General features: G+C 43.0%; 1 protein-coding gene across 1 annotated transcript; it reads right to left on the minus strand.

Annotated features, from left to right (window-relative positions):
* Positions 1 to 11,810: 11,810 nt before the first annotated feature.
* LOC125712017 (high affinity cGMP-specific 3',5'-cyclic phosphodiesterase 9A-like) lies at positions 11,811 to 13,832 on the minus strand. The gene is given in 6 exon segments (XM_048981594.1): positions 11,811 to 11,895; positions 12,035 to 12,102; positions 12,210 to 12,289; positions 12,369 to 12,476; positions 13,244 to 13,314; positions 13,813 to 13,832. Coding segments are annotated over 6 exon segments (432 nt in total).
* Positions 13,833 to 15,690: the final 1,858 nt, after the last annotated feature.

Genomic DNA, 15,690 nt, shown 5'->3' on the forward strand with positions numbered 1-15,690 from the left:
TACAGTTAGTAGGTGCTTTTAAATGACCTTATATGCATTTAACTAAGGTTCCCTGGAGAATGTCAGAAAACAGCAACGGGGGAGAGATAAGGTGATTACATGGGGGCACTAAGGGAAAACACAGCTTTAAACGAAACCGTATGGCAGGGATCCCGTTGGAAGTTTACAAACAAACACAAGAGAAATATAAAATGATTCTTTGTCCCAGTGATCCCACATTCGTTTACATTTAGCAGAAAAAAACAGAAATGTTTTGATGTGACATATCAGCTAGTCTTTGTGACAATCAGTCTGGCACATTAAACGGCCCATTACCTCTGTGGATGTGGGGGAATTTCCTTGATCTTGGCCTCTTCTGATGGTTTATCTGCAATAAGGCACATGTTGGGTGGCCTGACAGAGGGACCGCAGGCCCAGGTGGGACAGAGGAACCAACCGTATTGCTGCTGTTTGGGGCCCACAGAATGGCAGAATGTAAGCAGCTGTGAATGAGTTTGATTTTTGCTGGTTGGGGATGCATTCTATTTGCTGACCTGTGGTAAACGTAGTGAACTCCACTGAATTGGGGAATGTCTTCTGACTGGAGGAGAACTCCAAAGAATGAAGCAAAGTCTACTGAATGAAAGGATATCTAGTGAATGGAGGGAACCCTACTGAATAGATGGAACTCCCCTGTATGGAGGGAACTCTACTGAATGTCGGGAATTATTGAAAGGATGGAACACTGAGAAGAATCTGACTGAATGAAGGAAACTACTGAATTGAGGAAAGTACTTAATGAATAGAATTCTATTAAATGAAGGAAACTCTACTGGATGAAGGATCTCTTGACTAGAGAGAAATGTACAGAATGCAGACAGCCCTACCACAGTCTCTGCTAATGCTCGTTGTGTTAGCTTTCCTCCACTGTAATCACTGAAGCGAAACACTGAACACTATATGTTTGTGGTTGTGTTTATCTCCATCTAGGTTATATGCTTTATATATCATTCTGAGTAATTTATACATCCTATAAAAACTGCAGGCTTCTTAACATAGAATCCATCAAAAACAAATAAAACATTTACACTTTAATTTGTGTGCAGAGTGGCTGATAAATGGTCTAACAGAAATACGTTCAGTCCACATATTATTAATTCATTCTTCTTTGAGACAATACTGAATGCCAAACCTGCAGAAGTCACGTGGCTTTGTGAGTCACAAAACGAGTCGAGCGCTTTAATCATTAACCAAATACTCAACAATCTGCATATACAGCATATTATAGGGCAATGGACCTGATCATTCTGACGGTCATAGTTACCTGACACAGGAGTGCTCACCTTTATTCTGCAGTAAGCGCTGCTGTGTTTGACAAGCATATTATGCCCATTAAAAGCAGGCAACAGCCACCCAACTGGCGGTTGATTCGTCGATTCCAATTGACATAGGTAACATATTTTTACAGTGAGACTATCAATGTTCCACAGAAGGAATATGAAATACATTCACTGGTACCAGAGGAAGTTTCACATTTCTGAGAACAATATAAAAATCCATAAATCTGGCCATGTGATATGGTAGAGACCATGGCTTGAGAGAATTGTGGAGTTGTGGGTTAGGGATTGTTTTCTGTAGGTTGTAGAGAAGTGTGGGATCACGTCCTTATTTATGAAGCTTGTACTCTGTTGAAACTCACACTCTGATAGTGTTTGGCAGGATTTGGTTAAAGTGGTCATTTTGATTAACGTGGTCATTTTGGTTAGCGTGGTCATGTGACTAGAGAGATGCCATTTCTAATCACAAGGGTTACAGCTCCAATCATCTGTTTTTCCTCTGACTTCCTAACAGTCAATCTAGCAGTAGAAATGGGAAATAAGTAAGACCAAGTGATGTAAATGACATCACTTGTGATGGCTGTCATCTTTGCACAGTTTTTTCCAGGTTTAAGCTTCACACTGCCTGTAGGCAGTCCTTACTGAGTTATCCTGTAGGCAGTCCTTACTGAGTTATGCTTACTTTCCCTGACAGTTAATGAGCATGTTCATTCACAATGTGAAACAGGGTCACATGATAAGAGACATTGGATCATTGCGTGCTCCACGTCTTCCTGCTGTAGAATGCTCCCGATCCATCCATCCATCCATTTTCCAAACCGCTTATCCAACTGGGTTGAGGGGGGTCTGGAGCCTATCACGGAAGCAATGGGCACGATGCAGGGAACAACCCAGGATGGGGGGCCAGCCCATCGCAGGGCACACTCACACACCATTCACACACACCAGCAACTCCTCAGCATGTTTTTGGACTGTGGGAGGAAACCGGAGTACCCGGAGGAAACCCCACGACGACATGAGGAGAACATGCAAACTCCACACACATGCAACCCAGGCGGAGACTCGAACCCGGGTCCCAGAGGTGTGAGGCAACAGTGCTAACCACTGCACCACCATGCCTCCCCGCTCCTGATCCGTCTCCATGCATATGCAGATACCAACGTCATTACACAATAAGGGCTTGTAGAAACAACATCAGCAAGGTAGTGAGTTGGTTCATTGTGTTGTTTTTCCAAAGATAGTTCTATGCGCATTTTTTTGAAGGAATCTACTTTTCGATTGGTCCAGGTAGTGAGAGTGTATGACTTAAGCCATTGGCCCTTTGAAGTCTCCAAACCCCCCACTGATCCAGCTGTTAGCTCCATGTCTCCTGCAAATGGTTTGCAGATGGCAGGGCTCAGTTAATCTGAGGTTTCACAGGAATGGATGAAAAAGGCCAGAAGTTGTCTGTAATGATGGTTTGTGAGAAACCATACCAGCCCCAGCGAAACTCCCTACTGAGTGTAGGAGCTCTAGGCCATGAATATAAATAGTCTTGTTTGGAGAATGAATGTGTGTATGTGTGTGTGTGTGTGTGTGTGTGTGTGTGTGTGGGGAGGGGGTGGGGTGGGGTGGAGGAGGGCTGATCTGAAAAGTCTCTCCTGTGGGAGACCTCAATGAAATCTAAAGGAGTATCTGATGAAGTTAGCATCTTCTTTCCAGAAGATGAAGATATCTAGTTTCTTGAAGATCATCTTCTCTAAAGATCATCTATCTCACTCGTTATACAAGGCCAAAGCACGTTTTGTAAAATAGCCTCCCATTCTACATAGTACGTTTGTATTTGTCTTAGACCTTTCATGACACGGAAGCATACACATCCAGAGCAGCTGTTTCCCGCACGTCTGAAAATCACCCCTGGTGAAACATGAAACTCACAAGCAGGATCACACACTAGAAACAAACCGATCAATTCATGTCCGGTCTGTTTTGCATAGAACCATCCAGCCTTTGGTCTGTCAGAAACCGTTTGTAATGTCGCGGTACACATTTATGCTTGAATTTGCCAAGAAACCTTCATATATCAAATACTGGGCGCTTTGCCTGCACATCAGATGAAGATGAAGGTATTCTGCACTGTTGCTAGGAGAGACAGATATAACAATAGGCATTCTTGTTTAGGCTCCATCCATGACCATTTTTAACCAAAATGATCAGGATAGACAAACTAACTCCTCTGTCCAGGCACTAAAGATTCATGCCACTGGGTCTATAGGTGGGTGTGGTAGCCAAACATTGGGTTTGGTTTTACAATGTTTCAAAGTCTTCGAATCCAGTCACACAGAAGTCATGTTCCATGTAAGACCACAGTTCTGATCACAGTATTTATTGTTTCCCAAAGCTGTTGTTTAATTCTGCTTAGCTCTGTGAACCTATCAGCACCACAGTGTTCAAATATAGTTTGTGTCCAACATAATATTAAACTATATAATGATCTCTACTGCATTGGACTCCGCTCACGCTTACAGCTGTATTGGCAAATATGAATCATATTTAGTCCAAGCATTAGAATGAGGATCAGTATTGACCTCCACATACTCCTTTCAGGCCTTTGTGTTTTATACTCTCATTCCTTTACTTTTAGTCTTCATACACTCTGCTTCACACCATTTCCAAAATTAGCAATAATTAGTTATCAAAATTCTTCTTTCAAGCCGCACAGACACACAAACAATAAACACAGAAATATCTGCACACAAATATATGCAAAGAATATATCTGTTTAAATGGGTTTTTCTGCAGATCTGCCAGCCCATGTTTACATTCCCAGTGTTAATAGCCAGGAAATGCTAATGCAACATTGTGAAAGCTTCTTAATGTCAGCTGCTTTCATAAGCCTCTGCTGTGTGCATTTAAAATGCTCAATTGCATCTGTACAGTCAGTAAATAGTGAAATCACACTTCTTTGTAGCCTGTTTACATAGAACATGCCTTTGTTTACCTACATTAGATTTCCATTTGGAAGTCCAGCTTGCCTGGTTTCATTTGAGAAGGATTCCGTACCAGGTACTGGATCAAACAAAATCATTTAATAGTGATAATGCGTTAGCTTTAATCAGACACAGCTCTGCTGGAGAATAGCTAAATAGCTGAGGAACCCATTGCAGAAATAAATAGAAAATAGATAGATAGATAGATAGATAGATAGATAGATAGATAGATAGATAGATAGATAGATAGATAGATGTCATTTTCTCAAGACTTTATGGAAAACACTGTAATAGAAAATAAATATAGCACAAGATCTCCTACTAATGTAATATCTCAGTCATCTTAGCAATGTCAAAACATCAAATTAAGGAATTTAAGTTTCAGTTCTTCATAAAATTACTCAGTCCTTTGGATGAACTTGTGTTAATACAAGTGCCACGTATGTCCTGATTTATAAACAAAAACATGCATAACAAAGTGAGATATTGACGTACCGCCATTATCACCATGGCTTGGTGATTAGTACCTCGTTTCCAAGGCCTTACCTGTTATCATTCACATTCCAAAGCACTTATCTTAAAAAGACTTTCATCAACCCACACAGCTTAAAGCAGAATCGGTTTTAGATAACTGGGATAAGGAGCAAGAGGCTGGATCACCATGGGAAATTGACCCTGATATTTTGGATCGTTGCTAGGAGAGACAATGGCCATGCTTTTTGGGCCTCTATGTTAAGAAAGAGAAAAATTTATTTGCCATACACTGCAACACTGAGGAGGCCACTGTGCAGTTTGGCAGACAGTAAAAACAACAGGAAGCTGGATTATTTCTTTCCAAATATACACTATTCACAGCCGTCCAGTTCCAGTGAAAACTTCTGCACAAATAGCCGTAAAATCATGTTCAAACGCAGCCCTTGTTTAAAATGCAGAACAGAAATATTGGCAATATATGATGAATAAAATTTCGCTTTGACGCCATCTCAATCTCGCCTCTGTGTCTTCATAGTCAATGCCTAACTAGAATTTGTGTTGGTGTATTTTACAGAACAAAGTGATTGAACGATCGCCACAGACAGCTACACTTCAGACAATGGGGAGATGGAGAAAGTAAGTTTAGGAAAAACTGGTTGGCCAAGATATTTGACTGCCAGTTATGTACGTGTGAGGCTGCGCGAGTAGTAGAGCCATCTGTGCAACTGACGCTGACCTGTTAGAAGGGATTTTTGTGTAGAGTGGGCCAGTATTCTTAAGTTTCTTCGTAGCTTTCAGTCAGCTACTGCCCTACCACTCTTCTAGAACCTTCACAAACCTGACTCCTCAATGTCTTGATTATGAGTTTGAGTATTTTGCATTTATCTCATTTCTGCTCTAACTGTTGTTAGGGGTCTTTATCTGGTCCCAGTTTCCATACCCTTGGATCCCCTTGGCAGGAAGATAAAAAAACTCTTTGGTACCTGCACATGTTGATCTGGAAAGCCTTCTTTAAATATATCGTCAACCTAATCCCTTGTTCCTGCTAGGTGTGCGGCCATCCCTCCACCAGTTACTAACCTGCCCATTAGTAATATGTTTTGACTCTGTAGGGTCATCCTAAGTCTCAGTAGTCTAAATGTTATAGCTATGTTGTGATGTCATTGTAGTTGCTGTGGCCTCATATCTCCAGGATTCTAGGTTTGACTCACACCCCCGCTGTTTGCGTTGGATCTTCTGCTTCATGTGCAACATTGGTCTTTGCATGTGTGAGATGGACTGGTCATGCTTTACCTCATGCCCTGAATAGGTTACAGGCTAACTGTGACCCTGGATGGGAGAGAGTATGTTGCTTGGTATTGATGTATGAAAGCAAAGGCTCACATTTTGCTCTGTAGACAGTTGCTATAGCCGTTTCCCAGCAAGTCACCCAATGAATTGTGGGAAACATTTAAGTGCAGAAGGAAATGAACAATGCTTTTATGTATACAACATTAACTTGCACATGTAAGCTCTGGAAGAGTTATAGACCTTAAATTACTGCTCTGTACATACTTTGGCGCATTACCAGAGACAATCATGCATACAAAACCACATGTATGGGATCATAATTATTGCCTGGGTAAATACTACCACCAAGTGTGCAAAATGTGGTAGTGCGAAGAATTCCCTCCGCTCACCCAGTAATAGAGGTGATTCTCTATTTTGGCAATAATGTAATAGAATGAGTGGAATCATCACCTAGGTACAACAGACTGATCAACTGGTTAATCATTACCAAGTCATTTTCAGGCCTATAGAAAATGCACGTCAACAGTGGAGCTTACAGATGAAATGCATGCCTAGCTATCCAAATAAAGCGATTCCTTGTGCCCACACATAGATATTACACCAACATGCTACTCAAAGTAGAGGATATGGATTGAAAGCAGTCAAAAAAAAGTCAAGAACCGGAAATGAAATATTTGCTGGTGGTTGAGATCCAGTCAGCCTGCCTTAGCTCCTATGTTGAGAAACTTTAATGATACCTGAGCCCTAGAAAACACTCAGATGGCAATCCAACTAAACACCTCTCAAAAGCCACTTTAGAGTTGGAAAGTCGGCATGATGAGATGGCATTAATAATGGAGCGGTCACTGAGCAGCGGAACGGATGGCTATGAGAAGAGATCTGCCCACTGGCGGCCCTCTTGTCCGTAGCATGAAGGCGCACAGTCAGTCACATCCAATCAGCTTCTAAGTCAAGCCTCTAAGAGTCTACACAGGAAATTCCAGGGCAGCTGGAACTCTGTAACACTGGGAACAGTGAAGGTGAACTGCAAAACATTACACACGCTTACACTGGTGCATAAGGCATATCAGGGTATGTATACTTGCCACTGCAATTTTCAAGCATCTCAAAGCCATGACAAAGGAGAGCTGTGCATGAAGGAATTGAAACTCTTCCTCAATATATATTACATATACCATGGCCTTTTCAGTGCGGTCAAATTCAGCTTGTTCTCATGAAAATTGAAATAAACAAAAAATTAGGATTATAATGCCACTTAAAAATTCATCAAATTTCTCAAAATATTCAGCTATATCAAAATAAAAATCATAATAATCAAACTTTGGGAGAGAATTTGTTGAGCTAATAGTAAAATCTAAAGGTAAACATCTGACACACTTTTCTGAAGACTAAATCTTCACAGGTGTGACCTATTTCATGACACAATGCAAACATCCTCCCAATTACACCAAAAATACCAGCCTAACCAAGCTTACCAGGCATAACAGCAAGATCCGTTTTGGTTCAACCATAACTTTGAATATGAGTGGTAAGAAAATTCAGAATAGGCCAAGAAAAATGATGAATAGAATGGGAAGAAATGTGTACCTCCGTTGACGGTTTCCCTGGAACCCAGGTCATCGGCAGGAACGTTCCCGTGGCACCTTGGAGAACAGCTGCGCTTTAGGACGACGCTGTGGGATTGGAGTTCCTCAACACCTGTCGGAGGTTCAGGTTTCGGAGCCTTCCTCCAGAAGTCTGCCTGAGTCCTCCATGACACCCTGGCCAGGGCCAGCCTCCCAGGGCTGGGCAATATGGTCATGTTTCCCTCAGAACACCAAATTTAGTCCTTCCAATGAACACACTTGGTTATCCTACTCAGACTTCATAACGAAAATTCAGCTCAGACCTTGGAGTGCTGGATGGAATAGACACATGTTGATTTAGTGAGATTTCCCTGGACCCTGAAGGTAGTACAATATAAAAAGCAGTACATGAGAAACTTGGCGAGATGTTTTACAGTACGTGCTCCTAGGGGACATCGCTGCAGCTGCACATTACCTTACTTAGTGTCTTTCTCCTTACAGCAAATACAGTTCCTTCTTTCCTCCCAGTGACATGTTTTCTGGTGGCTTGTAGAACAAAAGCATATGGAGAGATAATCTCCCCTTCATCTCCCCCAGCCTGGCAAGACACTGAAAGATCTGAGATTATAGCTGTGGGTCCCTCTTCAGTGAACGGAGGGTGAGCTGAGGAGGTCCTGCCTCCATCATGGTGTCACCAATCTGCTTCAGCTCCTCGTAGTGGGTGCAGGAGCCCCGTAGTAGCTGCACCTCATCTCCGATTGGAGAGAAGAGCTGGCAGGTGCAGAGTGAGGACTTCAGTGCCCCAAGGGCCGGTAGCACCAACCCAAGGGCAGGTAGCACCAACCCCAAACCTGTACATACTGGCAAGGCACCTGCTGGTGTCCACCTGGAGCCAGCTTACGTCTAAAGTACAACATCAAACATTGTGTATGTCTGCAGGAAAATTGTCCATCTCTAAAGCTGTATTAGAAACCAAACTGAAAAGCATCTTCATGTGAATGTTACACATGGCCAGTAGGTGTCAGTCCTGATCAGCTGGTAATCATTTCTGTCTACCCATAATGTTCAGCAATATAATACAATGGTTGTTCATCAGTTTTTGTGTGAGACCCTTGATTTATCCACATGGATTCTCAGTGCCCTGTCCTGCACAGAGCTCAGTACCTTGAAGACTTTAATCAAGCCAATCTGTGGGGTGGGTCTGGTCTCTTTGTCTCAGTTCATAAAAGGAGTGACGGGGAGTCTTTTGAACTTCTGTCATCTATAAAACTGGCAACGCGGTGACTCAGCACAGTACAGTGACTCAACAATATCAGTCAGCCCCACCACAATGAGAAGCAATTTAGTAATATCACACATTGAACTGGCACATTCATAGCGCAGTCACTTAACAATATCAATCAATTCAGCCAGTCTGCCCAGGTATAATCAGCACAGTTACTCAACAATATCACACTCATTCATTCTGCCCACTTCTAACCAGAATAGTCAATCCATAATATCGCAGTCAGCCCAACCACAATCAGAAATCATTTAGTAATATCACACACACTAGACTGGGAAGTTATTAGCAGAGTCACTCAACAATATCAACACAGTCAATGTGTCCAGTTATAATCAGGACAGTCACTCAGCTGTATCACAGACTCACTTGGCACTGTCAAACTGTCACAGTGAGCATAGTCATCTGACACAGCCATCCATTTAGCACAGCCATAGGGAGCGTAACAAACCATTCCTGAGGTATGTGAAACAGAGGTCAGCACAGCTAGGCAGGTCAAGCCAGCTCACCTGAAATGCTCCTCCCGCAGATGCCCTCCCAAGGCTCAGCCACCTCAGTCGACCAGATCTCATTGGCGATATCCCAGCATTTGAGCACCTTTTTTTTAGCCGAAGACATGACAGTATGGTGTCACAGTCACGGGGGTTTCTGACACAGGGGCAAGGCATGGTGCAGGCGGGAAAGAAGGTGGACGATCCACTGTTGGCTCCAGGAACGCAACAGGGGTTTATTAACAGAAGCAGAAGACACTAGGAAACACTAAAAAAACAAACAGACCATGGGGGGGTCAAAACTAAAAAGGGTACAAAGTAACTAACAGAACAAAAGGATCTATACAGGGAAACTAGCTACACAGGGAACAGGCATGGAATTCAAAACTAGAAAAAAAGGAAACACACAGGCAACAAGAACATCGGCAGCAGCACCATAAACAACAACAATGACTCCACCAGAAATAGGACAGGATCAGGATCAGGGAACAGAATCTAAACACAGGGAGACAGGCAAACAAAGACGGGTAAAACACAACCAAGGCACAAAGCAAGAAACCAAAACAGAAAACAAACCATAAAATCACAGGAACTAGAAAAATTGATAAATGATACAAAAGGGAACAAAATACAAAAACAGAGGAGACATACAACAGAGGCATTTACAGGTAGCCGCATGCTCAGCTCATTCAGCTATGCGACCGTCAGGGGAGCAGGAGAGACACTAAAGACTGACAATGGGGAGGACAGGATGGCCAGCGACACCTGCTGGCCAAATGGGGAAGAAGACACGCAAGACGTGGACAGATGGGTGCAGACCCTGACATATGGTCTAAACAGGAGCAACTGTGGAAAAAAGAGAGGAGCCTGGGAAGATGTCTTACACATGTCATGTGCTCTTCAATGGTGAAGCCAAAATTGTCCACTTTATACTTGAAGCAGTTACGGATTCCACCATGCCTGGTCATGTCTTTAGCCAAGATCAGAATGACGTTGGCTTGTCAGGGAGACGTTTTCAGCACCAGTGAGCTGACCAGACTCGGCTTATGTGACACGGTCTGCTTGAAGACCTCCGCTAAAACCCCAGCACAGAGAAGATTTGAAAGGCCATGGCGCAGTAGTGGTTCTCCAGTGGGGAGATGTTGTTATAGCGCACCGCCAGCTCCGTGCAGGTGTTAATTTGGTACCTGCAGCAGGGAGCCAGTCAGAAGGACCTTGATTTCATCCACAGTATGCTTCCATTCAATGCCATCTTCTCAGTTTTCACCCATTCACTTCACGAATCCAGTTTATCATATTTAATTTCACCAAGTGATGTCCCGAGCTGATACTGAAGATCTGATTCAGGGCCAGTTCAGATGTTTTTTAATTGCTCGGTATTGTCTACCACAGCTCGATGCAAAGCCTGACCTGTTTGATTTTCCACATATGCCTAATTTACGTCACTTGTGCAGATTGTTCTGTCACATGCTGCAGTAAGACTGAGGTACATGGCTTGAAACTACCAACTATTGAGATGTCAGCTGTGTAGGAATTCTTTAAATTGGAAACATAAAGGGTGCACAACATCTACCTACAATGTCTGTAATGCCACCCTTTTGAGAGGAGGTAACAACAAAGCCTCATTTAATACGACATCCCTAATTTCACCCGGAATGTTTATTAATCTTGATAATTCTAACCTCACATATGGCTCACATATTTAGCTCCACCCACCCTATTTACTCATTTAGCATTTCCAGTTCCATATATGGTATTTAGCTCCACCCACCCTATTTACTCATTTAACATTTCCAGTTCCATACGTGGTATTTAGCCCCACCCACCCTACTTATTCCTTTAGCTTTTCCAGTTCTATATCTGGTATTCAGTCTCACCTACCCTTTATGGTTTGTGGCTCTGCTTACCCGATCCATGTCCTACATCACCATTAGTGGTATTGCTGTATGACTGAGATAAGGACTCTGATGGGACTTGGGTGTTGTTACATCCTGGGTGGTCCAGGTTGTGACACACACCGTCAGCTCATCCTGGAGGATGCATGCAAAGCTCGCTGGTTTGACCAACTCCGCCCTCCATTGGTGGGTCACGCCATGAGCCGGGACAGCACTCACCTCCAGGCCACACAGGTGGATCATGCGGTATGTCATCTGACTGCCGGAAAAGTAGAGGAAGAAGTTGTGGAAGGGGTTGTGCTATAGTTCTCCTGGACGCTGAGCTACACAAGCACATGACACTTCAGGTAAGAAGATGCCCTCTAAGGGTATAGATGCTGCTGAAGACGTCTGCAAGAAGTTTTCCTGGAAGCTAGACACAGAACATCACCTCCCACTTTCAAACATTTTTTATGTTATTGCAATGTGGCTTCTTTCGAGGCATCTTTCTGCAGAGCTTCCAGAATACGCCGTATTCTGAGGGCAGGTTCAGTTTATCAGCCAACATCTGAGTGTTATGGGGTTCATGTTAAACTTCTTTGCCAGGCACTTGTACTCCAAACAGCTCAGCATCCAGACCACGCACAAAAAGTCCAGGGCTTACATGCTTCAGTGCCTCGGTGGTGCGTCGCATGTGACTTAATTGTGCGTTTAGCAGCTTGGTCACATGATACGTGCCTCATACCACCCCGGCACATATGACATAACCCACGTCATTGTGCTGCCAGTGCCACACATCAAAGCTGGGCTCCTTCAGCCTCGTTCCTCCCCTAGGTGAGTACTGTGTGTGCTGAGAGATAAGAAAAGGACCCAATGCACCACATCACCTGCACTGCACTGAGCAGCAAATGCATTAAAAGCTGCTGCTGCTGCACCTTTCAGTCTTACCTTTGGGCAGCTCAGCACATCACGCCTAGGAGCTGCTTTCTTCCCGTCCTCGGAGAAGTTATATTTACAGGGACAGTGTGCTGTAAACAGAGACAATAATGTGGCACGTAAGACACAAACGTCCATGAATCTCATTGTAAAGCTTAAATGTCCACCCACATGATGTCTGTCAGCATCACCTTGTGTCTCTTCTAGATGCCATCTCATTTTGTCGTTTCTTAAGGTCATTATTGTACTGTTCTATCTCCACCACCTTGAATCCTTCCACTGAAAAGAAACAAGGGCAGAGGAGCAGAACTCATACTTCTCCGCTCCAAAAAATAGGATGACTGTTGCGGGAGATAGTAGGACTTGGAGTAATAGGAGTATAACATACATTGGAGTAAGAGGAGTATTACGTACACTGGAGTAAGAGGAGTATTACGTACACTGGAGTAAGAGGAGTATAACGTACACTGGAGTAAGAGGAGTATAACGTACACTGGAGTAAGAGTAAGAGAGTAAGAGTGTGTATAATGTACACTGGAGTAATAGGAGTATAACATACATTGGAGTAAGAGGAGTATTACGTACACTGGAGTAAGAGGAGTATAACGTACACTGGAGTAAGAGGAGTATAACATACACTGGAGTAAGAGTAAGAGAGTAAGAGTGTGTATAATGTACACTGGAGTAAGAGGAGTATAACGTACACTGGAGTAAGAGGAGTATAACATACACTGGAGTAAGAGTAAGAGAGTAAGAGTGTGTATAATGTACACTAGAGTAACAGGAGTATAACGTACACTGGAGTAAGAGGAGTATAACATACACTGGAGTAAGAGTAAGAGAGTAAGAGTGTGTATAATGTACACTAGAGTAAGAGGAGTATAACGTACACTGGAGTAAGAGGAGTATAACGTACACTGGAGTAAGAGGAGTATAACGTACACTGGAGTAAGAGGAGTATTACGTACACTGGAGTAAGAGGAGTATAACGTACACTGGAGTAAGAGGAGTATAACGTACACTGGAGTAAGAGGAGTATAACATACAGTCCACTCTCTTCTCCAGCATGGCCAATTGGTTGGTCACCTCCATCTCCAGCTCGTTGATTTGAAAAACCCTTCAAGACAGTGGTGTAACCCCCCTTTACTCATTCGAAATCTGTGGTCCAGTGAAGTTGTGATCCTCTCTTCAGTCTGTGTCTTCAGCTGTTACTTCCAACAAAGAAATCACAAGGTCCTCACTTCCAAAGCTGCTTTTTGGTGAGATGGTGCTGAGGCGCACTGGGACAGAGGAGCTACCTGCCACTTGGGACAGGACGTTCTGGAACATGTCCTCCTTCTCTGTCGAGGGAGAGAGGCGGGTAGGTATACAGTGAACTGGAGCAGTGGTAAACTACTATATAAAAGGTGGACTGCTATGGATCTGAGCACCAGAAAGGGATGTGATGGTAGAGATTTAACCCCCAGGTGGCTACAAAATATACAAAACATTTTGTACAATGAGATGTGGAGAAACACCAAAATATCATTAATACCTGTTAGGGAACCCATAAAAGCCATTTTTGGCCCACGGTACAATGAACAATGGAAAATAGCCCAGCAACATACTGGATTACCTGGGGAAGCTGGTGGGCATGGTGGTGTCAACAAACAATCAAACAAACAAACAGTTAATAAAATGAAATGGCTAAAATGAGGTCCAGCAAAAAATATCTCTATCAGTACACAACTTTTAGGTGGAGAGCTGTACCCATATTTGACCCAAAATAAACCCAAGGAAAATCCAAACAATTGAACCCGGTAACTTCCTGAAGCTGGAATAAAAGTGAATCTGTATCTGTCGAGGCAGACAGAGAGCCCAAACAGCAACTGGCACTGTACATCACCAGGACCTCTTACAGGGCGTTTCCAGCTGTCCAGTCCAGCCTGCCATTGGGTCAGGACATGGCAGACACCGGGAATGAGTAACAACAGAATCCCACCGGTGACAGACTGCAGATTCACAGCGCTACACTTCCGAAATGAAAATGTGTAGAAGAACAAAGACAGGTCAGACAATTAAGTCAGAGGCAGATTAATTAGTCATGTATTCTACAACCATATCAATTAATTATGAGCACTTGAGCTATAGCTTGAACCGTTTTGTCATTAATTAGTCAACGAGAACAAATGTGTCAGAAGATAAATGGTTAGGAGATAGTACTAATTTGCACAAAGTTCTCTGCTTTAAAACAGTGTTTTTAAAATAGTGGATGAAGTCATATCTATGTTTTTAAACTCATTAGGGTGGTGAAAAGTGCTAGTATTATTATATTCAACCCCAAATTTCTAAATAAAGGATGGTGTAAAAAAATTACTGCAGAATTATAGTGCCATTAATCAGTGGTACGGCAATCTGGGTCAAGAGAACTTTTTCTCGTTGCATTGGCAAGGCGATATTCATGAACTCTTTTCCAAATCTATGTCCCAGAGGATGTTGGATTTTGCCATGAATTTGAAGCAACGTTTCTAAGAGTTAAATGGTTTAGAGGAGCTGTGATAATAGATCAAATTAGCTTGCATTGCCTTTTACCATTCAGGCCGTCCGTCCCAGAATGCACCTGGGTTCATGGCAGGTGTCACTGTCGCACCTGTGAGGCAGGAGTGTCACGGAGGTGTTTGGTTTATTATTATTATGGCTCCACAAAGCAGACCCTTCATCTCATATTTGGGGCGTGACACGATAACAGGTAGAGCAAAGCTTTCCAGCTGACATGGCCAAGTGGTCAGGGGTGAGAGCAAAAATCTGCTAAATCTGCAGGCTGCATATTTTATCTTCAGGTTTTGAATGGAGGAGGCTGATACAGCCCCTGATTGGATTGGTTCCTAGATGCCCTATCGGCTGATGCCCACTTGTGGTTCCATGGGGCTAATTTTCTGCATCCAGTGATGCAGACCTGACTGTACTAACCCTTTGCCCTTTCTCATCTGGGTGGTTTTTGGGGAAAAGAAGAAGCCGGTGAACCCCATGCACTCACAGATTCACAAGCAGGAAGATCCAGGCATGCTGAACGAGATACAATTTTATTAACTGCATTTATTGAGCATTTTCAACAATTAAGATCCTTAAGTACCAGGAAACACCAAACTCAGATTTAATTTGTTAAGATATGCACTATATGGACAAAAGTATAGGAAAAACACCTCTCAGTCATTGAACTCAGGTGTTTCATTCATACCCATTGCCACAGGTGTTTAATATGAAGCACTTAGCCATGCAGTCAGGTTTACAAACATTTGTAAAATAGTGGGTTGTCCTTAAAAGTCCAGTGAATTCAAGTGTGGTATCATCATAGGATGCCACCTTTGCAGTAAGTTAGTTTGTGAAATGTCTTCCCTACGAGATATTCCACGTTCAACGGTATGTGGAATTATTGCAAAATGGAAGCATTTAGAAACAAAAGAAACTGAGGCTGAGTCACATAGTGTGTGAAAGGCACCAACGCTCTGTTGAC

The sequence above is a fragment of the Brienomyrus brachyistius genome, chromosome 17 (assembly GCF_023856365.1).
Source record: "Brienomyrus brachyistius isolate T26 chromosome 17, BBRACH_0.4, whole genome shotgun sequence".
Classification (NCBI taxonomy): domain Eukaryota; kingdom Metazoa; phylum Chordata; class Actinopteri; order Osteoglossiformes; family Mormyridae; genus Brienomyrus; species Brienomyrus brachyistius.